The sequence below is a fragment of the Pristiophorus japonicus genome, chromosome 32, assembly GCF_044704955.1.
Source record: "Pristiophorus japonicus isolate sPriJap1 chromosome 32, sPriJap1.hap1, whole genome shotgun sequence".
Lineage (NCBI taxonomy): Eukaryota > Metazoa > Chordata > Chondrichthyes > Pristiophoridae > Pristiophorus > Pristiophorus japonicus.
The window spans coordinates 1862295-1889623 of NC_092008.1; the positions used below are offsets into that span (position 1 = coordinate 1862295).

Genomic DNA, 27329 nt, shown 5'->3' on the forward strand with positions numbered 1-27329 from the left:
CTCCAACCGGGAGCCCCTCCCTCCCTCCCCCAACCAGGAGCCCCTCCCTCCCGACCCCAACTCAGACCCCCCTCCCACCAACCACAGACCCCCTCCGTCGAACACGTCCGAGACCCCCTCCCAGTGTCCTCCCACCCTATATCTCCGCTTCAAGCTGCATTCTGAACTCCAGTTTGAGCTCGGCCCCTCCCTCGCCCACAGATTATTCCCCCCCCCCCCCCCCCGAGGACTGAAGCCCTTCCCACATTCGATTTCAAGTTTGCTTGCGTCTCCACCAGCAGTCTCCGCCCCCCCCCTTCCCCGCGGACCACCCGCAGGCAGTCTTACGAGAGCCCGACACACTGCCCCGAACTCACCGTGTGCCTGGGCGCCGCGATGGGCTCAGAGAAGCCGAAGAAAGGGAGTGCGAGGTTCATGAAACCGTTCTTGAAGGACTCCAGCTTGGCATGGCCGAAGGCGATCTTGTAGAGCTCGAGGCAGACCAGCCCAACCACGGCTGCAGTCGTCGTGGCGATGGCGGGAATGATCTTCCCGGCGATCAGCTTGCTCTGCGGGAGGGAACAGAGGGGGGCGGGTGGGGGAGTCAACAGTTGGGTATCCGCAAGATCCTGCAAATCCCCCCAGGAGGACAGACGCACCAACGTTAGCGTCCTCGACCAGGCCCAACATCCCCAGCATCGAAGCACTGACCACACTCGACCAGCTCCGCTGGGCAGGGCCACATTGTCCGCATGTCCCCCAGACACGAGACTCCCAAAGCAAGCGCTCTACTCGGAACTCCTTCACGGGCAAACGAGCCAAAGGTGGGCAGAGGAAACGTTACAAGGGACCACCCTCAAAGCCTCCCTGATAAAGTGCAACATCCCCACCGACACCTGGGAGTCCCTGGGCCCAAAGACCAGTCCGCCCTCAGTGGAGGAAGTGCATCCGGGAGGGGCGCTGAGCCCCTCGAGTCTCGTCGCCGAGAGCGTGCAGAAACCAAGCGCAGGCAGCGGAAGGAGCGTGCGGCAAACCAGTCCCACCCTCCCCTTCCCTCAACCACTGTCTGTCCCACCTGTGACAGGGACTGTGGCTCCCGTATTGGGCTGTTCATAAAAACATTGGTGCAGGAGGTAGGCCAATCGGCCCTTCGAGCACTCCCCACCATTCAATATCATGGCTGATCAAAAACACCTCAGGACTCATTGAGTGGAAGCAAGTCTTCCTCGATTCCGAGGGGCTGCCTGTGATGGCGACGACTTGCCCCCGGCGTCACAAGGTCAGAATTCCTACCCCACGCGCCCCCAAATCCATTCAAAATCCCCCCCCCGACTTACCTTGTGTCGGTCAGCGGGCGGAATATCGTAATTCTCGGCACGGAGGTTGGAGGCAGCCACAATGAAATCCATGTGGAAATTTGTGTCGTCGTCCTGTCCAGTAGCAAAAACAAACAGAGGTCAAAGTGCAATCTGCCTCGTCGGGTCACACAGCTTTACGCCCGGGGCCCAGTCCCGTCGGGAGAGCCCTGAAGTGATTTGCCCGTCCTTGCGAGCAGAGAAGGCTCAACAGTTCAGGCAGGATGTGAAGGTTTTGGAGAGGGTGCGGGCGAGGGGGAGAAGATTGACCAGAATGATCCCAGGGATGAGGGACTTCAGCGACGGGAGGGGAGACTGTTGAAGCTGGGGTTGTTCTCCTTGGAGCAGAGATGGTTAAGAGGAGATTTCATGGAAGTGTTCAAAATCATGAAGGATTTAGTTCAGAGTAAATAAAGAGAAACGGTTTCATCAGAACAGAAATAGGAGTCGGCCCCTCGAGCCCTGTTCCGCCATTTAATACGACCATGGCTGATCCGATCATGGACTCAGCTCCACTTCCCTGCCCGCCCCCTTATCAGTTAAGAAACTGTCTATCTCTGTCTTAAATATATTCAATGTCCCGGCTTCCACAGCTCTCTGAGGCAGCGAGTTCCACAGATTTACGAGAAGAAATTCCTCCTCATCTCAGTTTTAAATGGGCGGCCCCTTATTCTAAGACCGTGCCCCCTAGTTCTAGTCTCCCCCATCAGTGGGAACATCCTCTCTGCATCCACCTTGTCGAGCCCCCCTCATAATCCTATACAATTCCAATGGAAGGGTCGATAACTAGAGGGCACGGATTTAAGGTGATTGGCACAAGAACCACACGAAGGAAAACGGTTTTTAATGTAGCGAGCGTTTAGGATCGGGAATGCGCTGCCCGAGAGGGTGATGGAGGCAGATTGAATAGTAACTTTCAAAAGGGGAACTGGATAAATAGCTGCAGGGAAATGGGGAAAGAGCGGGGAGGGTGTGGGACTGACTGGATTGCTTTTCGAGGGCGCCGACGCAGAATCATCGGACAGCACGCCACAGGAGGAGGCCAAATGGTCCGTTGATTCGAGGAATCGGGACCTTTCTCCACCTCGCTGATCACGGCCGAGGTAGTTACCTCCGCCCATTGCCCTCACAGGGTGCAGGACGGAGTCACTGAGCCCCTCCGCTCGATCACGGGGGTCGAACCGGACAGCGATCTGATTCGGGCTGATGTGGGGTGGGTTTAAATGTACGCTCGCAGTGCAGCTTCGAGACTGGCGAGTCCCATCCGTTCCCCAGAGGCGGCAGTAGCAACCGTTAGGGAAATGGTTTACCGTCAAATTCAAAGTCGCTCTTGCCGTCGCAACATCAACGGGCTACAGCCCCAAGGGTAGACCCTTACCTTCTCAAACTCAATGGGGTACATTCTGAACGTGGACAGCGCCTCCAGAGACGGAAGTGTGGTTTTCAGCTCCTCCAAACGGTGGTCGTCTACAACAAACACGAGCAGTTAGCAGAGGCTCAGAGCCGATACCGCCCGCGGAACTGGGGCAAAGAATCAGGCACAGGGAGGGGAGGGGAGGCGAGACGCTCAGGGCACAGAGCGAGAGGGGGGGGGGGGGGGACAGGGCACAGAGCGAGAGGGGGGGGGACAGGACACAGAGCGAGAGAGGGGGGGACAGGACACAGAGCGAGAGAGGGACAGGACAGAGCGAGAGAGGGGAACAGGGCACAGAGCGAGAGGGGGGGGACAGGACACAGAGCGAGAGGGGGGGGACAGGTCACAGAGCGAGAGAGGGGGGGACAGGACACAGAGCGAGAGAGGGACAGGACACAGAGCGAGAGAGGGACAGGACACAGAGCGAGAGAGGGACAGGACACAGAGCGAGAGAGGGACAGGACACAGAGCGAGAGAGGGACAGGACACAGAGCGAGAGAGGGGGGGACAGGGCACAGAGCGAGAGAGGGGGGGGACAGGGCACAGAGCGAGAGAGGGGGACAGGGCACAGAGCGAGAGAGGGGGACAGGGCACAGAGCGAGAGAGGGGGGACAGGGCACAGAGCGAGAGAGGGGGGACAGGGCACAGAGCGAGAGAGGGGGGACAGGGCACAGAGCGAGAGAGGGGGGACAGGGCACAGAGCGAGAGGGGGGGGGGACAGGACACAGAGCGAGAGAGGGGGACAGGACACAGAGCGAGAGAGGGGGACAGGACACAGAGCGAGAGAGGGGGACAGGACACAGAGCGAGAGAGGGGGACAGGACACAGAGCGAGAGAGGGGGACAGGACACAGAGCGAGAGAGGGGGACAGGACACAGAGCGAGAGAGGGGGACAGGACACAGAGCGAGAGAGGGGGACAGGACACAGAGCGAGAGAGGGGGACAGGACACAGAGCGAGAGAGGGGGACAGGACACAGAGCGAGAGAGGGGGACAGGACACAGAGCGAGAGAGGGGGACAGGACACAGAGCGAGAGAGGGGGACAGGACACAGAGCGAGAGAGGGGGACAGGACACAGAGCGAGAGAGGGGGACAGGACACAGAGCGAGAGAGGGGGACAGGACACAGAGCGAGAGAGGGGGACAGGACACAGAGCGAGAGAGGGGGACAGGACACAGAGCGAGAGAGGGGGACAGGACACAGAGCGAGAGAGGGGGACAGGACACAGAGCGAGAGGGGGGGACAGGACACAGAGCGAGAGGGGGACAGGACACAGAGCGAGAGGGGGACAGGACACAGAGCGAGAGAGGGACAGGACACAGAGCGAGAGGGGGACAGGACACAGAGCGAGAGGGGGACAGGACACAGAGCGAGAGGGGGACAGGACACAGAGCGAGAGGGGGACAGGACACAGAGCGAGAGGGGGACAGGACACAGAGCGAGAGGGGGACAGGACACAGAGCGAGAGGGGGACAGGACACAGAGCGAGAGGGGGACAGGACACAGAGCGAGAGGGGGACAGGACACAGAGCGAGAGGGGGACAGGACACAGAGCGAGAGAGGGACAGGACACAGAGCGAGAGAGGGACAGGACACAGAGCGAGAGGGGGGGACAGGACACAGAGCGAGAGAGGGGGGGACAGGACACAGAGCGAGAGAGGGGGACAGGGCACAGAGCGAGAGGGGGGACAGGACACAGAGCGAGAGAGGGGGACAGGACACAGAGCGAGAGGGGGGGACAGGGCACAGAGCGAGAGGGGGGGACAGGACACAGAGCGAGAGGGGGGGACAGGGCACAGAGCGAGAGGGGGGGACAGGACACAGAGCGAGAGGGGGGGACAGGACACAGAGCGAGAGAGGGGGGGGGGGAACAGGGCACAGAGCGAGAGGGGGGGGACAGGACACAGAGCGAGAGAGGGGGGGACAGGACAGAGCGAGGGGGGGACAGGACACAGAGCGAGAGAGGGACAGGACACAGAGCGAGAGGGGGACAGGGCACAGAGCGAGAGGGGGGGACAGGACACAGAGCGAGAGAGGGACAGGACACAGAGCGAGAGGGGGACAGGACACAGAGCGAGAGGGGGGGACAGGACACAGAGCGAGAGACACCATTTCGAAGAAGAGCAAGGGGGGAGTTCTCCCCGGTGTCCTGGGGCCAATATTTATCCCTCAACCAACATCACTAAAACAGACGATCTGGGTCATTATCACATCGCTGTGTGTGGGAGCTTGCTGTGCGTTAATTGGAGTTTCCCACAATGCAACAGTGAGCGCACTTCAAACGTCCTTCAGTGGCTGCAAAGCCTATTCGGTGGTCGCGAAAGGCGCTATATAAATGCAAGTCTTTCCAACTGGATTCCATATCCCTCAGAGATTGGGTTGATCTTGGACTTGGCCTGGAGATGGCGAAGGTTGAACAGGTTCCCACTGGTTCTGTAGTTTAGTTCCACTCCAGCTAGACACGAAACTCCCAAAGCAAGTGCTCTACTCGGAACTCCTTCACGGCAAACGAGCCAAAGGTGGGCAGAGGAAACGTTACAAGGGACCACCCTCAAAGCCTCCCTGATAAAGTGCAACATCCCCCACCGACACCTGGGAGTCCATGGGCCCAAAGACCAGTCCGCCGAGTGGAGGGAGTGCATCCGGGAGGGCGCTGAGCACCTCGAGTCTCGTCGCCGAGAGCGTGCAGAAACCAAGCGCAGGCAGCGGAAGGAGCGTGCGGCAAACCAGTCCCACCCTCCCCTTCCCTCAACCACTGTCTGTCCCGCCTGTGACAGGGACTGTGGTTCCCGTATTGGGCTGTTCAGCCACCTAAGGACTCATGTTAAGAGTGGAAGCAAGTCTTCCTCGATCCCGAGGGACTGCCTGTGATGATATCCCTCAATACCCTTACCCAACAAAAACACTCACCGACCGAGGCGTTGGAGTTCTGGAGATCTTGGTCGGAGACGTGGATTTTGACACCGGACTTGGGCGTGAAGATGGGCACTTTCACTCCCTTCAGTATCTCGATGGTGTGGCTGGTGTCCCGGGAGCCTTTGATGCCGTACGTCTGTGCAAACAGGTTAGCAGCGGCCACTACGTAGTCCATGTGAAGGTTCTGTGGAGGGAGAGGAGGTGGTGGGGGGGCAGGTTAAACCAGAATGTTTTGGTCTCCGTATTTACGAAAGGTTATACTTGCTTTGGAGGCCAGTTCAGAGAAGGTTCACTCGGTTGATTCCGGGGATGAGGGGGTTGACTTATGAGGAAAGGTTGAGCAGGTTGGGCCTCTACTCATTGGAATTCAGAAGAATGAGAGGTGATCTTATCGAAACGTATAAGATTATGAGGGGGCTCGACAAGGTGGATGCAGAGAGGATGTTTCCACTGATGGGGGAGACTAGAACTAGGGGGCATGATCTTAGAATAAGGGGCCGCCCATTTAAAACTGAGATGAGGAGGAATTTCTTCTCTCGGAGGGTTGTAAATCTGTGGAATTCGCTGCCTCAGAGAGCTGTGGAAGCCGGGACATTGAATATATTTAAGACAGAGATAGACAGTTTCTTAACCGATAAGGGGGCGGGCGGGGAAGTGGAGCTGAGTCCATGATTGAATCAGCCGCGATCGTATTAAATGGTGGAGCAGGCTCGAGGGGCCGAATCCTGCTCCTATTTATGTTTTTATTATGTCGAATCGAGACAGCTCCCGCACAAAAGACCCCAATCGCAAAAAACCGCCCCGACTTCTCAAAACATGAAGGGGGCAAGCTCGGACTGTGTCACTTGAGCTGTAGACAGGGTAGATGCAGGGAGGGTGTTTCCCCCCCTCCGGGGCTGGGGAGTCTAGAACCAGGGGAGTCTCACAGTCTCAGGATAAGGGCTCGGCCATTTAGGACTGAGCTGAGGAGGAATTTCTTCACTCAGAGAGGGGGGTGAATCTTTAGAATTCTCTGCCCCAGAGGGCTGTGGAGGCTCAGTCGTTGAGTGTATTCAAGCCTGAGCGCGATAGATTTTTGGATAGCAAGGCAATCAACCGATATGGGGAGTGGGCAGGGAAGTGGAGTTGAGGTAGAAGATCAGCCGTGACCTTATTAAATGGCGGAACAGACTCGAGGGGCCGAAAGGCCGACTCCTGCTCCAATTCTTACATTCTTAAAGCCCCCCAACTAACACCAGGAGTGAGCTGCGTTAAACATAAAGCCCCCAGTTACTGATTCCACCCCCCACCCCCCCCTCCCCTCCCCTCCCCTCCCCACCACACACTTACATTCATCACGTCGAACTCCAGTGGGTGAGGACATCTCTTTGGGCCGGACCAGAATGGAGTGCCTGAGGTTGTGACCTGGAGAAGACGATAAAGAACGACAGTGCTTACTGGAGGATGGGAGAAGCAGCGTTGCCCGACACACGGACATTTGGGACCGCTTTTCGTTCCGTTGTTTTAAAACCGTTGGATTACCCACACGCTCCGTTGTAGCAAGGGCCGGATCGGGGCCTTGTTTAAACCTTCACACTACACAAAAAAACACAGTTCTGAAAGTTACTGAGACGCACACCTCAATTCTAGTGTACGCTGCCTGCTTGGGAGACGCACTCAATTCCTGGTGTCTGCAATCCGTGGGCGCTCCCCCGTGTCGAGGCTGACTTGCTTCCACACCAGAAAAGGGACAAGTTCACAGGTGTTTCAATGGTCCCAATATTCCCGATCTACATCCTGAAGGGTGGGAGATGCCTGTGGGTGGATTTGTTTAACGTGGGGTGACCGTTGCACACCAGCCACCACACGGGGCTCGACAGAGCGAGGTCTTGGTCCAGGGGCAAGGGTTAACCAGGACGGCTGGAGACCTGCTCTGCTGCACGGACCCAGTGCGCCCACATATCACACACAGTGTGGGCTGGGCCCCGTGCTGCCCCTGGGCTCTCCTGGGCACCCCCCCCCCAGAACTCGCGCCTCTCCCGGGCCCCCGATCGCACCCCTCTACAGTCTCTCGCCGCTCCTTCGCCCCGACCTCGCTGCTCCTGCTGTACCTGCCCCGCGCTCCAATCACCGACCTGGGCCTTGGTGACGTCCCTCTTCGCTGCCCGCGCTCTCCTGCTCCTGCTCCAGCTGCTCCCCGGGGTGCTACACGCAAATACTAACCGACACTGTAAGACCAAACGGCCTTGAAATCACACAATCGACAATCTTCTTGCCACAATCGACTCTTGCCATGGACGGAATGCAGACACACGGGTGAACAAATTGACACATTTGGCTGGGTGACTCGCACACCACCTAGTATCGGTTTCTGTGGGCGACAGCAGCGGCTTCAACCGGAACTGCATCAGAAAAGCTGCTTAAACTTTGAACCCAGCGCCGTCACCTCAGGCACAGAGCGAGGTATTCGGGCAATACGAACTCACGCTCCCCACGGCCGCCTTACCTGGTCGGGCGGGAAGTTGTGCAAGAGCTGGCGGATGTTGTTGTTGTACTGGATTTGCCAGTGGTTGCGTGCCCACGTCACGCAGTCCTCCCATGTCTTGGGTCGCTCCGTCACCAGGCTCTTGAAGGCTGCCTCCAGCACCTCCAGGGGCTGTGCCCCTGGCAGCTTCAGGGTGCGCTCCATGAACTTGGAGTCCCTGCGGTGCACGAGGGAGGGAGAGAGAGAGAGAGAGAGAGGGAGAGAGGAGTCAGCGGGAAAGGCCATCTCACGGTGGTGGTTGGGTGGTAAAAGGGAGAGAGCCGGGCCCTGTCCGTCCGGGAGGGTGCCGAGCTTCCCGACTGCTGTTGTGTGGTGAGCAATCGCCGCACCGAAAATCGGGAGGGACCAGCGTCAAATCTCGACGGGACAGCGCACCTCCGACCACAAATTCGAGGGAGCACGGAGCGTTCCAGCACGCTCCTGGATTCCAGCCTGGCGGATGGGCTTTGAAGGGGGTGGGAGAGAGAGAGGGGGGGGGGGGGGGGGGGGGAAGGGGGAGCCGCTCTCTGCAGAATAACCGGCAAGCCTCTCCGCTCAGGGCACAGACAGCGCCGAGGCAGGAACGAGGCATCGCTTGCGGGCTGCAGGTCAAACAGCTCGTGGGACACCGTGTTACTAGCGCAGCAAGCTCAAGGTTAGCCGGCACGGTTGGTCTCGGGGGCGAAATCTCGCAGCGCGCGTTACACCCCCCCCACCCCCCTGGTTACGGCACAGCGGTGCGACCTCCCGTGTGGCGACCACGTCCCCTCGGCTCTCCCGGGGCCTCCAGGCGGTGGATGCGGCCCTGCGTCCTCACGGGACACAGTGCCCGCGCGGCGAGGGCGGAACCTTGTGGCGAGGGCGGAACGGCCAGCGGGCAAACGACGGAAGCCCGAGGGACGGAGAGCATGCCAAAGGCAGCAGCCACCGGTTGGGGCAGCTTTGTACTCCAATCGGCCGGAGCGGCACGGCAGCCGAGGGGGCACAGGGGGGGGGCGAGCAAACCTCCGCGAGCAGCAAGCCACTTACTGTATGTACTGATTGACGTTCTCCGCCGGCTGTTTGAAGAGGCCTTCAAACTCATCGCGAGCCCACTGCAAGACAACAACCAACGCAAGTCACATCAGCGTCTGCCCAGAGCCACACGCTCAGCTAATAAGCATCTGCTCCCCTCACACGGTGGGTGATTGAGAGAGCATAAGAAATCGGAGCAGGAGTCGGCCATTCGGCCCCTCGAGCCTGCTCCGCCATTTAATACGATCATGGCTGATCCGATCATGGACTCGGCTCCACTTCCCTGCCCGCCACCTTATCGGTTAAGAAACTGTCTATCTCTGCTTTAAATATATTCAATGTCCCGGCTTCCACAGCTCTCTGAGGCAGCGAATTCCACAGATTTACAACCCTCTGAGAGAAGAAATTCCTCCTCATCTCAGTTTTAAGATACCACTGGCCCTTCCTGATCACTTGCTGTACCTGCATACTAACCTTTTGTGTTCCATGCACAAGTAACCCCCAGGTCCCGCTGTACTGCGGCACTTTGCAATCTTTCTCCATTTAAATAATAACTTGCTCTTTGATTTTTTTTCTGCCAAAGTGCATGACCTCACACTTTCCCACATTGTACTCCATCTGCCAAATTTTTGCCCACTCACTGAGCCTGTTTATGTCCTCTTGCAGATTTTGTGTGTCCTCCTCACACATTGCTTTTCCTCCCATCTTTGTATCGTCAGAAAACTTGGCTACGTTACACTCAGTCCCTTCTTCCAAGTCGTTAATATAGATTGTAAATAGTTGGGGTCCCAGCACTGATCCCTGCAGCACCCCACTAGTTACTGATTGCCAACCAGAGAATGACCCATTTATCCCGACTCTCTGTTTTCTGTTAGTTAGCCAATCCCCTACCCGTGCTAATATATTACCCCCAACCCCATGAACCTTTCTCTTGTGCAGTAACCTTTCATGTGGCACCTTGTCAAATGCCTTCTGGAAATCCAAATACACAACATCCACTGGTTCCCCTTTATCCACCCTGTCCGTTACATCCTCAAAAGAACTCCAGCTAATTTGTCAAACACGACTTCCCTTTCATAACCGAATTTTGCTTTTCCAAATGTCCTGCTACTGATCACGGACTCGGGTCCACTTCCCTGCCCGCTCCCCATAACCCCTGATCGGTTAAGAGGCTCTGGAAACGGTGCACAAGAGGGCCATGGGACTAACTCCAAGTCTAAAGCACCTTAGTTATCAGGAGAGGCTGAAAGAGTTGGGACTCTACACCTACGAGCAGCGTAGACGGAGGGTGATCTGATTGAGGTTTGTAAGATAATGAAGGGAATAGACGGTGTTCCGGATGACAGGGAACACCTCCAGCACCTCCTTCAATCCCATCAATTTCCCCAACACAATTTCCCAGCTAATAAGGATTTCCCTCAGTTCCTCCTCCTTACTAGACCCTCTGACCCCTTTTATATCCGGAAGGTTGTTTGTGTCCTCCTCAGTGAATACCGAACCAAAGTACTTGTTCAATTGGTCCGCCATTTCTTTGTTCCCCGTTATGACTTCCCCTGATTCTGACTGCAGGGGACCTACGTTTGTCTTTACTAACCTTTTTCTCTTTACATATCTATAGAAACTTTTGCAATCCGTCTTAATGTTCCCTGCAAGCTTCTTCTCGTACTCCATTTTCCCTGCCCTAATCAAACCCTTTGTCCTCCTCTGCTGAGTTCTAAATTTCTCCCAGTCCCCGGGTTCGCTGCTATTTCTGGCCAATTTGTATGCCACTTCCTTGGCTTTAATACTATCCCTGATTTCCCTTGATAGCCACGGTTGAGCCACCTTCCCTTTTTTATTTTTACGCCAGACAGGAATGTACAATTGTTGTAGTTCATCCATGCGGTCTCTAAATGTCTGCCATTGCCCATCCACAGTCAACCCCTTAAGTATCATTCGCCAATCCATCCCAGCCAATTCACGCCTCATACCTTCAAAGTTACCCTTCTTTAAGTTCTGGACCATGGTCTCTGAATTAACTGTTTCATTCTCCATCCTAATGCAGAATTCCACCATATTATGGTCACACTTCCCCAAGGGGCCTCGCACAACGAGACTGCTAATTAATCCTCTCTCATTACACAACACCCAGTCTAAGAAGGCCTCTCCCCTAGTTGGTTCCTCGACATATTGGTCTAGAAAACCATCCCTTATGCACTCCAGGAAATCCTCCTCCACCGTATTGCTTCCAGTTTGGTTAGCCCAATCTATGTGCATACTAGTCACCCATGATAACTGCTGCACCTTTATTGCACGCACCCCATATTTCCTGTTTGATGCCCTCCCCAACATCACTACTACTGTTTGGAGGTCTGTACACAACTCCCACTAACGTTTTTTGCCCTTTGGTGTTCTGCAGCTCTACCCATATAGATTCCACATCATCCAAGCTAATGTCCTTCCTAACTATTGCACTAATCTCCTCTTTAACCAGCAATGCCACCCCACCTCCTTTTCCTTTTATTCTATCCTTCCTGAATGTTGAATACCCCTGGATGTTGAGTTCCCAGCCCTGATCATCCTGGAGCCACATCTCTGTAATCCCAATCACATCATATTTGTTAACATCTATTTGCACAGTTAATTCATCCACCTTATTACAGATACTCCTTGCATTAAGACACAAAGCCTTCAGGCTTGTTTTTTTTTAACACCCTCTGTCCTTTTAGAATTTTGTTGTACAGTGGCCCTTTTTGTTCTTTGCCTTGGGTTTCTCTGCCCTCCACTTTTCCTCATCTGCTTTCTGTCTTTTGCTTTCGTCTCCTTTTTGTTTCCCTCTGTCTCCGAGGCTCAGAGCTGCCTCGGCCTCTGGGGTAGGCCTGTGCCTACCAGCTCCTCGCCCTCGTGTCAAGGCTGCGCAGAATGCTCTCCCGGCACTCAGACCGCCTGTGGGCGCGGGGAAACGAAACGACGAGCCGCTCCGCGTGTGTCGCGCCCCCCTCCTCCCCCCCCCCCACCCCACCCCCGGGGTCCGCCCTCACCTGCAAGGTGTGCTCGATGGCGTTGGGGAAGTTCTTGAGGGTGCAGATGGGGATGGACTTCTCGGGCGGGTCCTGGCTGGAGCTGTACGACTCGGTCAGGAAGGGAATGACCACCTGCACGTTACCCTTGGTGCCCAGCGTACCCGACTCCAGCAGGGGCTTGCGGTAATACACACAGCGCCGGTCCATGTACATTCCTGTAAGGGCAAGAGGAGGAATTCAGCAACCAGTCAGGCACCCGGGGGGGGGGGGGGGAGGGGGCGATGGCAGTATCGACATCACACAAACCCCCCCACCCCTGTGGAAATGTATTTTTATCTAAGCTGATACCACACTGTAGTTTTGTGCCCTTTTTAATATAAAACAAAATGGAGTCCTGGTCCTGCCAGGAATTTCTGCATAAAGCAGTCAGCTTGCATAAACAGCTAAACCTGGCTTGAAATGGCTGATGGCCACCAGACAGCTAGGAGACAAGTCCTGCTGAAGACAAGTACCCCCCCCATGGTGCTCTCCTATTGTCCATACGACACCAGTTCCACTCCACCCCACCTTTTTCGAAGTACTCAAACCACCAGCCATTATCTCTTGTAGAGGCCTCATTCCACTTGATGCAAAAAGATAACTGACCAGGAAACTGGACAATCCTGACACAATGCAAGGCAGGTAATAGCTCATTACCACACTCTCATCGAGTAATGGCCGGGTGGCCAACTAATAACCCTGACAAAAGGAAATATCTGGATACCATGTCGGGACAAGGATGTAGTAATTAACTCTTTATCTGCATTCACTGACTGCGAGACAGAACCAATACACAGGGGGGAGGCCATAACTTGGGTTTTGCTGTATAAATATCCCGTGAAACTGTACCATTGCGGAGGTGTTCACTTAGCCCTTGACTGGAGTGTGACCTTTCCCTTGCTAGCAAGAAAAAATAAAAGAAACTTCTGCCGGAGCTGAAAGTGTTTGAGTCGAAGGTGTCGGAGTCGTTTATCGGGAGTCGAGATTTCAACACCCCCCCTCCCCCAACCCGACAAGACCCAGTCGACAGCAGCGATGTCACATTCTCTGGTAATAAGACCACACTGCCACAGTGACCGACCCCACCACTGCCGGTGAAGTTGTCCCCTTCACCCACTTAGGTCAAAAAGAGTTTCCAGGCAACCAGTACGGAAAGACGCCTGGGTCAGACCCACTTGTGCATCCCCGGTGCACAAGTCGCTGACCCCACTCGCCCCTCACCTCACCATCTCCCCCCCCCCTCCCCCGCAACGATTCCACCTCCAGTAACCAGAGAGAGGGAGCATCAGCAGAACAGAGCAGGAAGACCCCAGCCCTAGCCCACTCCCCAGCACACACAAGCAGGCCGGCTCCCCACCAGCCCCCACCTCTCCATCTCACTCCATCACCATCTCCTTCCATTCCCTTCCCCCCCCCCCCCCCCATGTGTTTATCCAGCTTCCCCTTAAATGCATCGATACTATTCGCCTCGAGCCCTCCCCCCTGGGGCAGCGAGTTCCACATTCTCACCCCGCTCTGGGTAAAGAAGTTCCTCCTGAATTTCCCCATTGGGTTGATCAGTGACCGTCTGATATTGGTGGCCCCCTAAGTTCTGGTCTCCCCCACAAGTGTGATAGAGAATTCAAACAGGCTCATTTAGACAGACTGTGAAAATTCACAGACCCCCCCCAAGTCAAGGCTGCTATATGCAGTTCGGCAAGTTGCATTAACTCATCAGTCAACTTGACATTTTCGGACCTTGGGTAGCGAGCCAATAAAACGTTAAAAGACTTTCAATTGAGCCAATAAGGTCAAAGAAGGCGAGTTCTTTTCTGTAAATTGATCCAGGCATAAATACAGCCATTTTGACCATGTGTCTCAGTAAGAACAAAGACCTGGCTTGAAGCCAAGCAGTTTGTTGCTCTCTGCCAAGATTAAAAAGTTAAAACCACCATTGGAGTTCGTATTTCATTGGAAATTAAGAGATCTAACAATTTGGAACATCTCTACATCTACCCGACCATAATTTTAACGCCCTCTATCCGGTTGCCCCTCAGCCTTCTCTTTACCGGAGAAAGGAGACTCTGTTTGCTCAGCCTTTTGCCGACAGGTTTGACCCCCCGAGTCTTTCCTGCACGAGACGACTGAAGGGGAGGGGACGAGAGGGAGGCAGAGCGTGTCTTCCTCAGACTGGCGGCTTTGTCCGCGACCATCGCGTGCGCGCCCCCCCCCCCCCGCCCCGCCGTGGCCATGCAACGGGCTACAGAGCCCCCACCCCCACAGGCTCCGATGGTGTTGGGGGTGGGGAAAGAGAGACTGGAAAGGGAGCGCTCGCCCTGGCACTTACTGGCGTCGACATTGTCGAGGGCGTTGGCCACGCCGTCCAGAGCTTCAAAGAAATCGTCGTCGTAAACCTTCTCGGTGTCGGGGCCCACTCGGTTCTGGTGGGCGGTGACCCGCATGTTGGGGTTCATCTGCTTCACTGCAGCTGCCGCCGTCTCTGACTTCATTTTCTGCGCCAGAGGGAGGGAGGGAGGAGGCATTAAGATCAGAAATAAGGGAGCAGGAAGTCGGCCATTCGGCCCCTCGAGCCTGCGCCGCCATTTAATACGACCGCGGCTGATCCCATCATGGACTCGGCTCCACTTCCCTGCCCGCCCCCTTATCGGTTAAGAAACTGTCTATCTCTGCCTTAAATTTATTCAATGTCCCGGCTTCCACAGCTCTCCGAGGCAGCGAATTCCACAGATTTACGAGAAGAAATTCCTCCTCATCTCAGTTTTAAATGGGCCCCTTATTCTAAGACCATGCCCCCTAGCTCTAGTCTCCCCTCATCAGGGGAAACATCCTCTCTGCATCCACCTTGTCGAGCCCCCCCCATAATCTGATACGTCTCGATAAGATCGCCTGAATTCCATGAGTTGAGGCCCAACCTATTCAACTTAGCGGGAGGCAAGCGGTAGGAATGGCTCGAAATGCTCGTACAGGGTCACCGTGACCTGCTCCCACCCGCGATTCACCCCCCGCCCCTCCACCCACTGTCCGCCGCCCACCAATCCCCCCCCCCCCGCGCCTCCCACTCACGGTCACGTCCCACGGCCTGAAGAGGAACTGCCGGTTGAGATTGGACTTCTCGATGGTGTCCATGTCGGTGACGGTGAGCTCCCCACCATCGCCGCATGCCAGCCCGATCATGGCAAAGTTCTTCAGCAGCTCACAGCCGATGGCTCCGGCACCGACCTGCAGGGTTTGGGGGGGGGGGGGGGGTGGGAGAAAGAGAGAGAGATCAGTCACAGGTAACTTGGCCGAGAGGCAGCAACACTCACACACAGTCCCCAGTTGGGGTAAGCCTGCACGGACCTACCAGGAAATACTTGAGCTTGGAGAGTCTCTCCTGCATGGCGGCTCCAAACACCGCGATCTGCCCGTCGTAACGGCAGTTCCTCTACAAAAAAAAAAAGGGGGGGGGGGGAAACAAAAAAAATGAACACTGTTACCAGCGACTTTCTGACAACACACCAAGGGGGAGGAGGGAGGCCGTTCAACCACCGACTGTTTAAACCACCGCCTGCCCCGCGCATGGTCACATTCCGTGTCTCGCTGGGGCTCTCTCTCTCTTCCGCCCCCCCCCCTCCGGGTCAGAAGGCCGAGGGCTCGAACCACCATTCCAGAGACACGAGCCCCATAACCCAGGCACGACACTCCCCCAGGGCAGCGCCGCACTGTCGGAGGGGCGGTACTGAGGGAGCCCCGCACTGTCGGAGGGGCGGTACTGAGGGAGCGCCGCACTGTCGGAGGGGCGGTACTGAGGGAGCGCCGCACTGTCGGAGGGGCGGTACTGAGGGAGCGCCGCACTGTCGGAGGGGCGGTACTGAGGGAGCGCCGCACTGTCGGAGGGGCGGTACTGAGGGAGCGCCGCACTGTCGGAGGGGCGGTACTGAGGGAGCGCCGCACTGTCGGAGGGGCGGTACTGAGGGAGCGCCGCACTGTCGGAGGGGCGGTACTGAGGGAGCGCCGCACTGTCGGAGGGGCGGTACTGAGGGAGCGCCGCACTGTCGGAGGGGCGGTACTGAGGGAGCCCCGCACTGTCGGAGGGGCGGTACTGAGGGAGCGCCGCACTGTCGGAGGGGCGGTACTGAGGGAGCCCCGCACTGTCGGAGGGGCGGTACTGAGGGAGCGCCGCACTGTCGGAGGGGCGGTACTGAGGGAGCGCCGCACTGTCGGAGGGGCGGTACTGAGGGAGCGCCGCACTGTCGGAGGGGCGGTACTGAGGGAGCGCCGCACTGTCGGAGGGGCGGTACTGAGGGAGCGCCGCACTGTCGGAGGGGCGGTACTGAGGGAGCGCCGCACTGTCGGAGGGGCGGTACCGAGGGAGCGCCGCACTGTCGGAGGGGCGGTACCGAGGGAGCGCCGCACTGTCGGAGGGGCGGTACTGAGGGAGCGCCGCACTGTCGGAGGGGCCCTCTTTCGGATGAGACATTAAACCGAGGCCCTGTCTGCCCCCTCGGGTGGAAGTAAAAGATCCCGGGGCCACTATTGGAAGAAGAGCAGGGGGAGTTCTCCCCGGTGTCCTGGGGCCAATATTTATCCCTGGACCAACATCACTAAAACAGACGATCTGGGTCATTATCACATCGCGGTGTGTGGGAGCTTGCTGTGCGCAAATTGCCGTTTCCCACAATACAACAGTGAGCGCACTCCAAAAGTACTTCATTGGCTGTAAAGCGCGTTGAGATGTCCGGTGGTTGCGAAAGGCGCTATATAAATGCAAGTCTTTCTTCGTCTTAGTTTGAAGTCCTGTTGCCGATCACGTACCTCAGATTCTCTCCCACAGGCGCCTGCTCCCTGGGGGTGACTAACCCCCAAAGCCCAGACCGGACACAGCACCGAGCGGACTGGAAGATCGCACCGGGCTGTCCCGCCAGGGTAACGAGGTCCCGCAAGCGGGCGGGCTCAACCACGGGCCGCGCGCGCGCGCACACACACACACTTCCGCCGCTCCGTGTCCAAAAGTAACGAGGCTCCCCGGAAACGGCAACACCCAGGAAGCACGGGAATAAACCTTTGTGTTACTGTTCCTGCAACATCAATGATCAGGCCACGGGACAGCGCCAGAATCACTTTCGAATGCAGGGTGCCCACCGCGAGCTTCGGCCCGGCCGGTGGCAGAATATACCAGCCTCTGCCCGCCCGCTGATCACATTCTAGCCGGCGTCCCCCAACACAGGTAGTTCAGTACCCGAGTGGGGGGGAGGGGGGGGTTGTCCATCATCATGGGCAGTCCCTCGGAATCGAGGAAGACTTGCTTCCGCTCTTAACGCGAGTCCTTAGGTGGCTGAACAGCCCAATACGGGAGCCACAGTCCCTGTCACAGGGTGGGACAGACAGTGGTTGAGGGAAGGGGAGGGTGGGACTGGTTTGCCGCACGCTCCTTCCGCTGCCTGCGCTTGCTTTCTGCACGCTCTCGGCGACGAGACTCGAGGTGCTCCGCGCCCCTCCCGGATGCACTTCCTCCACTCGGGGCGATCTTTACATAACGTAAGAAATGGCAGGAGTCAGCCATACGGCCCCTCGAGCCTGCTCCGCCATTCAATAAGATCATTGGCTGATCATCGACATCAACTCCACTTTCCCGCCCGATCCCTCGATTCCCCTCGAGTCCAAAACTCTATCGATCTCGGCCTTGAATATACTCAACGACTGAGCCTCCACAGCCCTCTGGGGCAGAGAATTCCAAAGACTCACCACCCTCCGAGTGAAGAAATTCCTCCTCATCTCAGTCCTAAATGGCCGAGCCCTTATCCTGAGACTGTGTGACCCCTCCCTGGTTCTAGACTCCCCAGCCCCGGGGGGGAAACACCCTCCCTGCATCTACCCTGTCGAGCCCCCTCAGAATCGGAGATGTTTCAACGAGATCACCACTCGTTGTTCTAAACTCCAGAGAGTATCGGCCCAGTCTGCTCAATCTCTCAGCACAAGACAGCCCTCTCAGCCCAGGAGTAATAGAACCACTTCCCATTGAAGGCAACCTGACATTCTAACCCCACACCCACCCCCTTCACCCCACAGCTGACCCCGCGCGATCCGGGCCTATACTTACGAAGCCGCAGGTTTCGGCGGTGAGCGAGGCCTCGTTCTCCTCGGGCAGGGTCTCCAGCGAATCAAAGTACAGCCACTGCATGATGGGCGTGAATTTGCCGGTGCAAGACTGAAATGGGAAGGGGGGGAGGAGAGGCGATAAGAGAGGCAGGCGTTAGCACCGACAGGTGTAAGAAATTGCGAATTGAAAGAGATAACTCGAGACCAAAAGGTCTCTTCAGACTGGCGTTACGGGAGCGGTAGTTCCAATTATAGTCAAACACAGCACACAATCAGGATAGACGTACGACCATGACAAGTAGCTGGCGCTAGTCCCAATCGGACTCATGAATCAGATTCATTCCACGGTACAATAACTAAAGCGACTTGAACAGCGTGAACATCAATAACTGGCGACGAGCAGCTCCAAACATCTCAAGGCCAAGAATGGCCTGTCTGACTCCAACTGTGCGAGGGTAAATGTGAAGGAAGGGTTTCACCCAAAAGTTCAGACAAAGAACTCGACACACCATCGGTCAATTGGTCCTGTCCATATCCTACAACAGGCGCAGCCCTAAAACAGGGAATAAAAGACCGAGAAAGCGTTTCAGGGTGGACGGTGACGATATGAACTGTTCGTACCACCAGCCATCTGTCCGATCGGGACTAGTACCAGCTACTTGTCATGGTCGTACGTCTATCCTGATTGTGCGTTGTGTTGGGACTATATTGGAACTACCGCTCCCTTAATAAAATGCCTTATAACTCCCAATACCCTGTGACCCGTGGTGCTAATCTTACACGGGTCACACGAACGCGAGGAAGGCAGGCGCCCGCCAGCATCGCGAAAGGCCGGAGAACAAATCCCCCCCCCCCCCCCCCCACCGCAACTCGCCACCTTGGTGGCAGACGCCCCACTATAACCGGTGCTCTCCACATCGCCCCTTCCTGCCGTTGCTGAGCGTCACTGGGCACACAACAGCAAGGGCCCCGTTGGTACCTCAACCAAAGGACCAATCTTCACTTGCAGGAGGAGACACAACTGGACCCGATCCTGTGCTCTGTGACCCGCGTTGTTTAGAGACAGACAGATGTCAGTGGGGAGACATAAGAACATAAGAAATAGGAGGAGTCGGCCATTCGGCCCCTCGAGCCTGCTCCACCATTTAATACGACCATGGCTGATCCGATCATGGACTCAGCTCCACTTCCCTGCCCGCCCCCTTATCGGTTAAGAAACTGTCTACCTCTGTCTTAAATATATTCAATGTCCCGGCTTCCACAGCTCTCTGAGGCAGCGAGTTCCACAGATTTACAACCCTCAGAGAGAAGAAATTCCTCCTCATCTCAGTTTTAAATGGGCGGCCCCTTATTCTAAGACCATGGCCCCTAGTTTTAGTCTCCCCCATCACTGGAAACATCCTCTCTGCATCCACCTTGTCGAGCCCCCTCAAAATCTGATACGTTTCGATAAGATCACCTCTCATTCTTCTGAGTTCCAATGAGTAGAGGCCCAACCTACTCAACCTTTCCTCATAAGTCACCCCCCTCATCCCTGGAATCAACCGAGTGAACCTTCGCTGAACTGCCTCCAAAGCAAGTATATCCTTTTGTAAATACGGAGACCAAAACTGCACGCAGTACTCCAGGTGTGGCCTCACCAATACCCTGTATAACTGGAGCAAGACTTCCCTGCTTTTATACTCCATCCCCTTTTGTAATAAAGGCCAAGATACCATTGGTCTTCCTGATCACTTGCTGTACCTGCATACTAACCTTTTGTGTTTCATGCACAAGTAACCCCCAGGCCCCGCTGTACTGCGGCACTTTGCAATCTTTCTCCATTTAAATAATAACTTGCTCCTTGATTTTTTTTCTCTCAAAGTGCATGACCTCACACTTTCCCACATTATGCTCCATCTGCCAAATTTTTGCCCACTCACTGAGCCTGTCCATGTCTTTTGCAGATTTTGTGTCCTCCTCACACATTGCTTTTCCTCCCATCTTTGTATTGTCAGAAAACTTGGCTACGTTACACTCGGTCCCTTCTTCCAAGTCGTTAATATAGATTGTAAATAGTTGGGGTCCCAGCACTGATCCCTGCAGCACCCCACTCGTTACTGGTTGCCAACCCGAGAATGAACCATTTATCCCGACTCTCTGTTCTCTGTTAGTTAGCCAATCCTCTATCCATGCTAATATATTACCCCCAACCCCGTGAACTTTTATCTTGTGCAGTAACCTTTTATGTGGCACCTTGTCAAATGCCTTCTGGAAGTCCAAATACACCACATCCACTGGTTCCCCTTTATCCACCCTGTTCGTTACATCCTCAAAGAACTCCAGCAAATTTGTCAAACACGACTTCCCCTTCATAAATCCATGCTGACTCTGCCTGACCGAATTTTGCTTTTCCAAATGTCCTGCTACTGCTTCTTTAATAATGGACTCCAAAATTTTCCCAACCACAGGTGTTAGACTAACTGGTCTATAGTTTCCTGCTTTCTGTCTGCCTCCTTTTTTAAACAGGGGCATTACATTTGCAGTTTTCCAATCTGCTGGGACCGCCCCAGAATCCAGGGAATTTTGATAAATTACAACCAATGCATCCACTATCCCTGCCGCTACTTCTCTTAAGACCCTAGGATGCAAGGTCATCAGGTCCACTCACAATGTGATCAGGAACCCTGGCCGTTCTTTTTAAACGAGAGGTTGACTGCAACAGTCACATCGCCAACCGCCTTGCACACGTGCACAGATCAGGGACGAAACTGTATGTCTGTCTCCCTCTGTGCTTGCGGGACAATTCTAAAACTGAGGCGCACTGACCCGTAACACCTCCGAAACCCCGGCGGCCCTCTGGAAAGAGGGCAGAGACACGAGAAGAGAGTGTGTTTTATTCCGGGGAAGGAGGGGGATAAAAGCCCTATTCCTTGCTGCGATCACAAGCCACGTGGGTACGAGCTGTCAAAAGCCCCCCCAGTGACCACAGCGGGCGGGATCGAGCGCACAGCGCGAGATAGACAGCGGCAGAAATAGCACGGGCAGCGGCTGACTTTACGCCGCGTCGAAACAGGACGCCGGCTGCCGTAATGTGACGGGAAAAATGTCCGAAAGCAACGAGGTCCGCCGGGAACCGCACGCGTCCCGGCGAGCACGGGAACCTCTTTTGGAGTTGCTGTTCCTGCAGCTATCAATGACCAGGCAACGGGAGAGTGCCGCAATCACTTTCGAATGCGGGGGGTGGGAGGGAAATGAGAGATCACGTCACCCGGAGCCCCGTTCAGCAACGGGGGCTTCACAGAAACATAGAAAATAGGAGCAGGAGTAGGCCATTCGGCCCCTCGAGCCTGCACCATTCAATATGATCATGGCTGATCCTCTCTCAACACCATATTCCCGCTTTCTCCCCATACCCCTTGATGCCTTTTGTGTCTAGAAATCTATATCTCCCTCTTAAATATATTCAGTGACTTGGCCTCCACAGCCTTCTGTGGTAGAAAATTCCACAGGTTCACCTCCCTCGGAGTGAAAACATTTCTCCTCATCTCGCTCCTAAATTTCCTACCCCGTATCCTGAGACTGTGTGACCCCTTGTTCTAGACTTCCCAGCCCCGGGGGAAACATCCTCCCAGCAACCAGTCTGTCCAACTCCGTCAGAATTTTATACCTTTCAATGAGATCCCCTCTCATTCTTCTAAACTCCAGTGAATACAGGCCCAGTCGACCCAATCTCTCCTCATACGACAGTCCTGCCATCCCAGGAATCAGTCTGGTGAACCTTCGCTGCACTCCCTCTATGGCAAGTATATCCTTCCTTAGGTAAGGAGACCAAAAGTGCTCACAATACTCCAGGTGCGGTCTCACCAGGGCCCTGTATAACTGGAGTAAGACCTCCTTGCTCCTGTACTCAAACCCTCTTGCAATGGAGGCCAACATACCATTGGCCTTCCTCACTGCTTGCTGCACCTGCGTGTCTGCTTTCAATGACTGGTGTACAAGGAAGCCCAGGTCCCTCTGTACATCGACACTTCCCAAGCCATCACCATTTAGATAATACTTGTTTTGTTCAGGAGCGGCGGTTTTGAGCATAATCGGATAACGGCACGCGATGGATAGATTTGGTGGACGTAGAACCAGTGACCGATGAACGAAACGACGGCTCCTGGAACAGACGGAGAGGCAGACCGGTGCTCTCCGATCAGCCGTCTCCCCCGTTTGGTCGTTCCTTGCGCTGGAGGGGTTGTGCGGCCGGGTCCAACATGAGGTGGTTCCTCCTCCTCCCCCATCCCCCTCCCCACGCCTGTTTCTCTCTCTCTCTCTCAGCTGCCTGTTTTATATCCCTAATTTCGATGGGCCAGCACCTTGTGTCAATCATTTTTACCCAATTGTCCAATTACGGGGGAGTCATAGGCAGTCCCTCGGAATCGAGGAAGACTTGCTTCCACTCTTTAAAAAATGAGTTAGGTGACTGTACAGCCCAATACGGGGAGCCACAGTCCCCGTCACAGGTGGGACAGACAGTGGTTGAGGGAAGGGGAGGGTGGGACAGGTTTGCCGCACGCTCCTTCCGCTGCCTGCGCTTGGTTTCTGCACGCTCTCGGCGACGAGACTCGAGGTGCTCAGCGCCCCTCCCGGATGCTCTTCCTCCACTTGGGGCGGGACTGGTCTTTGGGCCCGGGGACTCCAAAGTGGGAAAACTTCACAGTTGTCCACGTCATACTGCATCTGCCACGTGTTTGCCCACTCACTCAACCGATCGAAAAATCGCCTTGCAGGGTCTTTGCATTCTCCTCACAAACCCCCCCCCCACCTAGCTTTGTGGCGTGAGCAAAGGTGGAAATATGACATTTGCTCCGCTGTACCTTCATCACTTCCTGCGCTGCCACCCCTCCGATGAAGGCATTGACCGGGGCCAAGTCCCCAGCGGCCACGTAGGCCAGCTTGCGGACCAGGCCCTCGTCCAGTAACTCCAGCCGGCTGCAGGGCGAGGACTTCTCGTTCACGCCCTTGGTCAGGTTCACCAGCTCGTCGGCATCCGCCTGGGGGAAGAGAATAAAAAAAACATAAAGAAATTTACAGGGGCAGGAGGAGGCCATTTCCGGCGCATCGTGTCCTGCGCCGGCCGAAACAGAGCCGCACGGCCCTCGGTCAGCAGCCCTGAAGGTTACATACAAACCGATGGACAATGGCGGAAAGGCAAAGGGCACCCAGCCCAACCAGTCCGCCCCACACAACCGCGACACCCTTTGCACTGAAACATTCTACGCTCCACCCCAACCAGAGCCACGTGATCCCCTGGGAGAGGCATAAACCAGATGACCCAGGCCAATTTAGGGAGAGAAAATCTGGGGAAATTCTCCCCCCCCCCCCCTGTACCCCCCCCCCCCCAAAATCCACCCACCCTGCGCTCGCATCCCCTGTACCCAGTCTGCGCCGATCAGACATTTTGACCGCCTCCCTGCACTCTCCACTCGCTACCAACACCAACCCCTGTACCCGCCAGTCGCTAACACCATGCCCCCTGTACCCGGCAGTCGCTAACACCATGCCCCCTGTACCCGCCAGTCGCTAACACCCGCCCTGTACCCGCCAGTCGCTAACACCCGCCCTGTACCCGCCAGTCGCTAACACCATGCCCCCTGTACCCGCCACTCGCTAACACCATGCCCCCTGTACCCGCCAGTCGCTAACACCCACCCCGTACCCACCAGTCGCTAACACCCACCCCTGTACCCGCCAGTCGCTAACACCCACCCCTGTACCCGCCAGTCGCTGACACCCACCCCTGTACCCGCCAGTCGCTGACACCCACCCCTGTACCCGCCAGTTGCTGACACCCACCCCTGTACCCACCAGTCGCTAACACCATGCCCCCTGTACCCGCCAGTCGCTAACACCCACCCCTGTACCCGTCCCTTGCTAACACCCAGCCCTGTACCCGCCAGTCGCTAACACCCACCCCCGTACCCGCCAGTCGCTGACACCCACCCCCGTACCCGCCAGTCGCTGACACCCACCCCTGTACCCGCCAGTCGCTGACACCCACCCCTGTACCCACCAGTCGCTAACACCATGCCCCCTGTACCCGCCAGGCGCTAACACCCACCCCTGTACCCGCCAGTCGCTAACACCCACCCCTGTACCGTCCCTTGCTAACACCCAGCCCTGTACCCGCCAGTCGCTAACACCCACCCCGTACCCGCCAGTCGCTAACACCCACCCCTGTACCCGCCAGTCGCTAACACCACCCCTGTACCCGCCAGTCGCTAACACCACCCCTGTACCCTTCCCTTGCTAACACCCAGCCCTGTACCCGCCAGTCGCTAACACCACCCCTGTACCCACCATTCGCTAACAGCCACCCCTGTACCCGCCAGTCGCTAACACCACCCCTGTACCCACCAGTCGCTAACACCACCCCTGTACCCGCCAGTCGCTACCACCACCCCTGTACCCACCATTCGCTAACACCCACCCCGTACCCGCCAGTCGCTAACACCATGCCCCCTGTACCCGCCAGGCGCTAACACCATGCCCCCTGTACCCGCCAGTCGCTAACACCATGCCCCCTGTACCCGCCAGTCGCTAACACCACCCCTGTACCCACCAGTCGCTAACAGCCACCCCTGTACCCACCAGTCGCTAACACCACCCCTGTACCCGCCATTCGCTAACACCCACCCCGTACCCGCCAGTCGCTAACACCACCCCTGTACCCGCCAGGCGCTAACACCCAGCCCTGTGCCCGCCAGTCGCTAACACCACCCCTGTACCCACCATTCGCTAACACCCACCCCGTACCCGCCAGTCGCTAACACCACCCCTGTACCCGCCAGGCGCTAACACCCAGCCCTGTGCCCGCCAGTCGCTAACACCACCCCTGTACCCGCCAGTCGCTAACACCATGCCCCCTGTACCCGTCCCTTGCTAACACCACCCCTGTACCCGCCAGTCGCTAACACCACCCCTGTACCCGCCACTCGCTAACACCATGCCTCCTGTACCCGCCAGTCGCTAACACCCACCCCTGTACCCGCCAGTCGCTAACACCCACCACTGTACCCGCCAGTCGCTAACACCATGCCCCCTGTACCCGCCAGTCGCTAACACCCACCCCTGTACCCGCCAGTCGCTGACACCCACCCCTGTACCCGCCAGTCGCTAACACCCACCCCTGTACCCGCCAGTCGCTAACACCATGACCCCTGTACTCGTCAGTCGCTAACACCATGCCCCCTGTACCCGCCAGTCGCTAACACCCACCCCTGTACTCGCCAGTCGCTAACACCATGTCCCTGTACCCGCCAGTCGCTAACACCCACCCCTGTACCCGCCAGTCGCTAACACCATGCCCCCTGTACCCGCCAGTCGCTAACACCATGCCCCCTGTACCCGCCAGTTGCTAACACCATGCCCCTGTACCCGCCAGTCGCTAACACCATGCCCCCTGTACCCACCAGTCGCTAACACCCATCCCTGTAATCGCCAGTCGCTAACACCCATCCCTGTAATCGCCACTCGCTAACACCCACCCCTGTACCCGCCAGTCGCTGACACCCACCCCTGTACCCGCCAGTCGCTGACACCCACCCCTGTACCCGCCAGTCGCTAACACCCACCCCTGTACCCGTCCCTTGCTAACATCCAGCCCTGTACCCACCACTCGCTAACACCCACCCCTGTACCCGTCCCTTGCTAACACCACCCCTGTACCCGTCCCTTGCTAACACCCACCCCTGTACCCACCACTCGCTAACACCCACCCCTGTACCCGTCCCTTGCAAACACCCACCCCTGTACCCGTCCCTTGCTAACACCACCCCTGTACCCGTCCCTTGCTAACACCCACCCCTGTACCCACCACTCGCTAACACCACCCCTGTACCCGTCCCTTGCTAACACCACCCCTGTACCCGTCCCTTGCTAACACCCACCCCTGTACCCACCACTCGCTAACACCACCCCTGTACCCACCACTCGCTAACACCCACCCCTGTACCCGTCCCTTGCTAACACCCACCCCTGTACCCGTCCCTTGCTAACACCACCCCTGTACCCGTCCCTCGCTAACACCCACCCCTGTACCCACCACTCGCTAACACCACCCCTGTACCCGTCCCTTGCTAACACCACCCCTGTACCCGTCCCTTGCTAACACCCACCCCTGTACCCACCACTCGCTAACACCACCCCTGTACCCGTCCCTTGCTAACACCCACCCCTGTACCCACCACTCGCTAACACCCACCCCTGTACCCATCCCTTGCTAACACCCACCCCTGTACCCGCCAGTCGCTAACACCATGCCCCCTGTACCCACCACTCGCTAACACCCACCCCTGTACCCGTCGTGTCGCTCAGACATTCTCGCTCGCCCCCTCCCTGCGCCCGCGACGTACGCACCTGATGCCTGGGCCGGGGCAGGCGGCAGTTTTTCTTCACGAACTCGTGCAGCGCCTGGAAGGCGACGTGCAGCTGTGCCGGATGCTCAAACTTGGCAAAGTCCGTGGTCAGGATGTCCGGATCGACCAGCGATGCCTTCAAGGATTTCTGGGGAAGGAGGGGGGGGGGGAAACGAAGACTTGCGTTAGCGGCACCCCAGGGAACAGAAACCCACGCGGCAACGCTCCGCGCGAACCAGCAGTCAGCCGCGAGCGGCGAACCACTTGCATAAAAATTAGGAGTCGGCCATTCGGCCCCTCGAGCCTGCTCCGCCATTCAATGAGATCAGGGCTGATCTTCGACCTCAACTCCGCACTGTCGGAGGGGCGGTACCGAGGGAGCGCCGCACTGCCGGAGGGGCGGTGACGAGGGAGCACCTCAGTGTCGGAGCCGAGGGAGCGCCCGGAGGGGCGGTACTGGGGGAGCACCACACTGTCGGAGGGGCGGTACTGAGGGAGCGCCGCACTGTCGGAGGGGCGGTACTGAGGGAGCGCCGCACTGTCGGAGGGGCGGTACTGAGGGAGCACCGCACTGTCGGAGGGGCGGTACTGAGGGAGCGCCGCACTGTCGGAGGGGCGGTACTGAGGGAGCGCCGCACTGTCGGA

General features: G+C 57.0%; 1 protein-coding gene and 2 non-coding genes across 3 annotated transcripts in view; all 3 read right to left on the minus strand.

The window, feature by feature from the left end:
- Window positions 1–27329, minus strand: part of LOC139240483 (ubiquitin-like modifier-activating enzyme 1) — a 52389-nt gene that overhangs the window by 8234 nt on the left and 16826 nt on the right. The window contains exons 4-17 of the mRNA XM_070869018.1: window positions 26686–26832; window positions 23145–23321; window positions 18302–18409; window positions 15566–15646; window positions 15286–15441; window positions 14549–14714; window positions 12202–12398; window positions 9197–9261; window positions 8150–8345; window positions 6994–7068; window positions 5659–5848; window positions 2713–2801; window positions 1317–1409; window positions 357–548 (exon numbers count right to left, since the gene is read on the minus strand). Coding sequence (XP_070725119.1) covers window positions 357–548; window positions 1317–1409; window positions 2713–2801; window positions 5659–5848; window positions 6994–7068; window positions 8150–8345; window positions 9197–9261; window positions 12202–12398; window positions 14549–14714; window positions 15286–15441; window positions 15566–15646; window positions 18302–18409; window positions 23145–23321; window positions 26686–26832 — 1932 coding nt within the window. The remainder of the gene's footprint in view (window positions 1–356; window positions 549–1316; window positions 1410–2712; window positions 2802–5658; window positions 5849–6993; window positions 7069–8149; window positions 8346–9196; window positions 9262–12201; window positions 12399–14548; window positions 14715–15285; window positions 15442–15565; window positions 15647–18301; window positions 18410–23144; window positions 23322–26685; window positions 26833–27329) is intronic.
- LOC139240650 (small nucleolar RNA SNORA71) lies at window positions 17205–17336 on the minus strand. Its single transcript, XR_011588735.1, has one exon. It is a non-coding gene; the product is annotated as a small nucleolar RNA SNORA71 (small nucleolar RNA).
- Window positions 21387–21521, minus strand: LOC139240651 (small nucleolar RNA SNORA71). Its single transcript, XR_011588736.1, has one exon. It is a non-coding gene; the product is annotated as a small nucleolar RNA SNORA71 (small nucleolar RNA).